Source organism: Phaethon lepturus, unplaced genomic scaffold (assembly GCF_000687285.1).
Source record: "Phaethon lepturus isolate BGI_N335 unplaced genomic scaffold, ASM68728v1 scaffold45951, whole genome shotgun sequence".
NCBI lineage: Eukaryota > Metazoa > Chordata > Aves > Phaethontiformes > Phaethontidae > Phaethon > Phaethon lepturus.
In genome coordinates, this window is record NW_010517858.1 from 411 (window position 1) to 6,513 (window position 6,103).

The 6,103-nt window shown below is 56.0% G+C and overlaps 1 protein-coding gene across 1 annotated transcript; it reads right to left on the reverse strand.

Moving 5' to 3' along the window:
- Positions 1-5,689: 5,689 nt before the first annotated feature.
- Positions 5,690-6,100, reverse strand: TMEM203 (transmembrane protein 203). The gene has a single exon (XM_010296519.1). It carries the CDS (start codon positions 6,098-6,100, stop codon positions 5,690-5,692), a length of 411 nt encoding a protein of 136 aa, XP_010294821.1.
- Positions 6,101-6,103: the final 3 nt, after the last annotated feature.

Below are 6,103 nucleotides of genomic sequence, written 5' to 3' on the forward strand. Positions count from 1 at the left end.
CAGCTCCAGCCCCAGGAAGGCTATAAAAGCCCATGCAGCTAATGCGAGACAAATTCTGGGGTCACTAAAGTCAGACACTATCCAGGATGTCATGTAATTCCCAATCCTGACACCTATGTGTTGTCTCTACATCTTCCACAAATGATAAACCAAAATGATCTTTTCTGATCTTGGTGCCTTGCTCTTGTCTCTACAACCCCTCTGAAAGACGCTCCACCACCCCTGGTTTCCATCCATGTCTTGGCCACGGTCCCTGTGTCCTTGAGCAGCAAAGCAGCTGAAGACATGTGCTGGTGAAGGGGAAGTAGGTGCTTTGGAGGTAGGAAGGGAGGTATCTAACCAACCCCTTCACCAAGGGGTGAAGCTACCTTCTGCTCTGTTTTGTGGTAAGCATCCATGGGCTGGATGTGTCTGATCTACAGACAACATCTGGGATGGGAAGTATGGGAGAAGGAATGGTGAGAGTGGCCAGAGGCAGCTGGAAAAGCTCTCCGGTTAAGAGATTCTTTTTGAGCAACAGTTCGTTTTGCTTAAGCTGTCATTTTCTGGCATGTATGAAAATGAAAGTTTAGGAAAAAAGTCAACCAGGTGTGCTGCCAGGATTACAAACCCTCTGCCAAGAGCATCACAAAAGGCTGAAGAGTTTCAACCATGGAGAGCAGGTGATGGAGATGCTTTAGCAAAGGCTTTGTCCCACGCACAAACCTACACCTTTGGAGGTCAAAGAGCTAAGAAAGCCCTGGGCATGAGCTGCGAGGAGCCCCAGGTGGCCAGCACACACTGCAGACCTGCTATATGGGCTTGGCACCATCACTGGAGCCCGGCCAGGAGAAATACCCAGCATTTTGAGTCCCCTCTCAGCACTAACATCTTCCCCTCTGCAGCTGGGAGTCCTGGGAGACAGCAGCACGTCATGCCCTGTGCCCACAGCGCCGCTGGGTAGGTGCCGTGTGGTGACGACGTGAGACAGAGGGTTCCCAAAGTACAAACCCAGGCTCTGCGCAGAGTTTTGGGGCAACCAAGGACAAATCTGCCTTTTTCTGCATCCAGGCGCCTCACAGGGACAGTCTTACAGCAGATGACGTACAGATATTTAAGATGGTTGTGCTCAGCCTTAAAGACCAATTACAATTAGGCCGTTTCTCCCTGGTGGCTGGGGAAGTGTTGGGTGGCTCAAGTCCCTGGCACAGAACTTGAGCACATGGCAAGAAGGGACCTGGATTTCAACCCGCACCTTGCAAAGGCTCATTTGAAATGAATGACAGCTGCCAATCACAACAACAGCAAAAGCCAGCCCCCACAGCTGAAACAGGACTGTGGCTGCCATCTGCCTTGAGAGGTACTTGGAGGCCTCTCACCATGTTTAGCAGATTTTTAGTCCCAGTATGAGAATCTGAGGCAGGAACAGGCTGATCAACTGCCCATCGTGACTCCCTGCTCCCCTGACCCTTCCACCCAGACTTGTGGGTGGTCAGCAGCTGCTCGCAGTTAGGGTTTGCAAGACTTGGCTTTACTTTTGGGGCAGTTCCAGCCATCTCCACATGCTGGGACCGCTCTGTAGACACAGGCCACCTCCAGGTGCCAGGGCTCAGCTGCTAAGCCATGGCACCAACTGTGCCCCCCAGGCCAGTACTTCCACATCTCCCAGCACCAGCTTGACTGTGCTGGACAAACAGCACCCCCCAGCCATGTCCTTTTTGTCTTCTCCCACACCACCCTCCTCTCAGCCACCCCTATGGATGGGTGGCTGCCCTTCTCACAGCCTTGCCCTCATATGGTGGCTTCTGTTTCCACGAGCCCTGAGCAAGGCAGGACACTGCTCAAACCACGACCCCAGGGTCCTTCCAGTGAAGCAGCTGCCAGCTCCTGACCGGGAGCCATCCACTGCATTGGGATGCTAAAGCCACTACCGCGCTGAGGAGGTCACACCTGGTCCCCAGGTGCTGCCCATGTCAAGATGCGGGTGGAGATGGAGGTCCCTGGGACCGTCCATTCCCAGGTGTCTCCTTCAGGAGTTCTCATGCCCCTGTGGTAGCCCAGGTCATGCCAGACCCTTGTCCTTCTTGTGCATGAAGCCCAGCCGAGCTGTCCCAGCCTGGGCTCTGCTCTGGACATGCCCTATGGACATGATGGCAGCAGCTTCATCTCCCTCCAGCATGGCCATCGCCGATTCAGATGTCTCCCCAAGAGCTGCTTCTGTCCCAGCAGGAGCTGGGACACATGGAGCGGAGTGACAGCTGGGGCCAGTACTGTCCCTCTGTCAGGGTGATGCTGCTTTGGCACTCAGGCCAGGCTGTGCAGAGGCTCCTTCTCCACTGGTCCTGGGGATTCGGAGGGGCGTGGGGCTGGGGGACCCACCAGGGTCCCAGCACCAGCATAGGGAAGCTGCACTGCCGCCCCAGCGTGTCTGCAGGGCCAAACCTCTGGGCTGGAAGGGAGCTGGGGCACTCCCCTAACGCATACGTTTAGCAGAGGAGCTGCACAGTTGGGTTTGGGAAAGGCTCAGCTGGCAGCAATATCCAAGTCACCCGCCACAGCAACAAAAATAAACACAGAGGTGAGATTTTTATCTTTGCCAGAGCATATTCCAGCATGTAAAAGAGTCTGTTGGCCCAAGACTTGAGTAGCCTCCCTCCCCATCCCAGGGAGCACCAGGGACCCCATGGCTCGCACCAGGCAGGGGACGGGTGTCAGGGTCTGTCCCCTCAAGTCGTGTCGGCTGGCAAAGGATCCAGAAGGATTTCACCAAGGGGGATGCTCCCGGAAGAAGTTTTGTGTGGCCACATTGCCCCAGCCGCAGGCTAGCATGCCAGAACTGCATACTGCTGGGGTGCAAGGGCCAATGCCCCAGGAAGTTCTGCTGCAGGACTTGGTGGCCCTGGGCACAGCAGGTGACCCCTTTGCACAGGGAGTGAGTCCCGGGAAGGGATACGGCTGGTCCTGGCTGCCAGGCAATCCCCACCGCCCCCGGCTGTGCAGGCAGCCCCCACACACCCACCCGGGCAGCACCCCGAGTGCCACAGTTCGGCACCGTGCCGCCCCTGCGTCCCCAAACACGCCCGGGAGCTTGCCTTATCTCGGCGGAGCAGAGCTCCTGCTGGCTCTTCCCCAAGGCAGCTGCAAAATGCTGGAGAAGCTGCTTGCAGGTGAACTCGGCAGCACGTGGGTGGATGTGACATCGTCCCCCCCGCCCCGTGTCAAGCACCACGCCCTGGTGACATGGCTGTTTGCAAGGTTGGGGGGCAAGCCCTGCCAGGGCTCAGCAGCAGGAAACAGCCCTGTTCGTCTGCAAAGCATTGCAGCGGGGCTGAAGGATGCGTTCATTTGTTTGATCTTATTTTTTTTTTGTTTGTCCCTTCTTTGGTTTAATTAGCTGGGTGGTTGGGGAGCTACGGGAAAGTCCAAAGGCACCGATCAGTCTCCAGGGCAACTCAGTGAGTGTCCCCTCCTGACTCAGGCTTTGCGGCTCTTCCTGCTCCTCTCCGCCTTCACCAACCGCATCCCCCACCCTCTGCGGCTCCGGTTCTTCATGCCCATCAGCAGACATTGGCTGTCCCGCCACACCGCCCCAGCCTTGCTCCTCTGCTCTCACCCCCATGGCCCCTTACCCCAGCCCTCCCCCTCCCCGGACACACCCAGGTTACTCACTGGCTGACTGCAGGTGGTGCAACATCCGTGGCCTGTGCACTCAGAGAGACTAGGCACGCTATGGGCACAACCGTGGCACAGGGACACCAAGAGCGTGGATGAACTCACCCTGGTGTGAGGTGGAAGTAGAGAAGGAGCAGCCGGCTGCCCCCTCCCAGATGATGTGTCCTTGGTTTGCCATAGTGTGCCCATGTGCAAGTGGCTGGCTCCAAGTGGACGGACCAGAGGAGCACCTGGGGACATTACAGCTGCACCTTGCTGACACTGAGCCCTGGAAAACCACATCACAAGGTGAAGCAGGAGTGGAGGAGCTCCTGTAAGGCAGGTCCCAGTGCTTGCGACCCAGTGCCGCCCAAGGGTGTGCAAGGACTGAGCAAAATGGGTGCTCCCGTCCTGTACTTCCAGCACTAGACCCTGGTGCCAGCCCAGGACAGGACATCTAGAGTCACTGGGAACATCGAGCCAGGGCTGGAGCCAGGTGCCATGTGAACAGAAGCTGGTGGGGAGCAGGTCACACGGCACATCAGGAGCTAAGCCCCAGTATGGTCCAGTCTCAGCTAAATCTGTGTCAGCTTATGGATCCCGATGGTTCTCCCACCACTGTTCTGTGACAGCCAGGACAAGCTGGCAGCAGCGCGAAGGGACAACCATCATCACCTATAGGAAACTTCCTTGCAGTGCCCATCCCCCTTCTAGGGTGAAAAGGAGCACTCGCTTGTTTCATTGTCACCAGAGCATCTCGCAGAGGATACCAGACCCACAAACACATCCCTGGTGCTCCTCAGCCCTCTGCTAAGCAACAGCACTGCTCCGTCTCGAGATCCATCTTGGCATGAAACAGATCCTGAAACAGCAGAGGAGAGAGGGTGGTACCAGGAGGAGCCGGGTAGATGGGACAAAGCCAGGGATGGGCCACGGAGCAGCTGAAGTTGGAGGGGAAGCCCCAGCTACCAGGGGATGTTTTGTCGGAGTCAACATCAGCAACAGAGTACAATAGTCTGTAAAACTTGCGTCAGAAGACCAGTCCTCTGGGCCTGGGCTCCAAAGCAACACTTGACACCTCGCAGAGAGGTGAGGGGCAGATCCACCATTCTTCTCACCCGCATGGTGGAAGCCGAACACAAGGGATGCCAAGGTGTCTTTGGTGCTGGGAGCTCCCTGTGATATTGGCATTTAACACGCTGATCTGCACTTTCTCGAGGAATACTGAACTACTCACACTTTCTGGGGGTCTGGGGACAGTGTTTCACACCAAAGCTGGGGTTCATTGAGATCCCCCTTCATAAGCAGCATCAGCCATACACACTCCTGTCCCCGTGCCTCGCCCTCCCCACACCCCTAGCTCGATACTTAGGGAATGGATCTGAAATGCAAAGACAAAAAACACCTTTCTGTTCAAAAATACACACATCAGTCCTCTCTGGCTCAGAGCACAGCCCCACAAAACCCTGCACACTGTGAAGGCATGAACTGCTCAGGGAAGTGAGAGAACGGATGGAAATAAATTAGCTTTCCTGTGGAAGCCAGGGCATCGTTACATGCATGGCCTCAGGCAGGGCAGGCACTTCTGGCTAACCGTGGTCTACGGTAGACAAGGATATCTACAGCAACCAATCCAGGTAATTCCCGTTCTCCAGGTGGCAGCTTTAGGTACAAATGCTTTCTAAGGAAAAAGAATTTTATGAATAAAATTAATCCTTCCATGCATTTTTATTTTAAAGTAAAATAACCAGCATGTCAAATGGTGCTTGCAGGGCAGGATACTTCAAGACTAACACCAAGACCTATGTGAACTGAAATAAGGGTGCAGCACAAGAGGATCTTTTGAAGAAATATGGTGCTATACAACAGAGCAGTGTGCTTAATTACAGACCCTTCCTCTCGTAGAACCTGACCTGTGTAAGCTGCCACCTACCACTCTGTACAGAAAACAAGATGGGGAAAAGCCCGATGACGATCACTAAAAGTCCAGGGCTCCCCGGTGACCAGGCTCATCCCTGGCTGGCGCGAGGGCAGCAATCCGGAGCCCGCTCCCTCACCCTCAGTTCACCCGGCAGGCTCGGATCATGAGCAGCTGGAGAAGGATGAAGACGGGTGACATGATGAGCCCATACCAGAGCTCCCGGGTGTGCTCCACCAGCTTCTGGCACAGCAGCATCTCGAAGACGAACTTGAGGCTGAGGATGGTGAGGATCCAGAAAAGCCGCAGCACGGCCAGGCGCTTCTCACCGTCCTGGAAGAGCCGCACCGAGACGATGGTGGTGAAGTAGGTGCTGAGGCCGTCGGCGGCGAAGAAGGGGACGAAGACGACCCACCAGGAGAGCGCTGAGGCCTCGCCGTCCACCTTGAGGACGAGGAGCACGGAGAAGGCCAGCAGGGCCAGCCCGTGCAGGAAGATCTCGAAGGTGGCGAAGCCCAACCACTGCACCAGCTCCCGCAGGGAGAACAGCATCGT

What these genes read in the sequence shown, in the direction of transcription:
- TMEM203 (XM_010296519.1), bottom strand. Translation starts at nt 6,100, where the DNA reads ATGCTGTTCTCCCTGCGGGAGCTGGTGCAGTGGTTGGGCTTCGCCACC.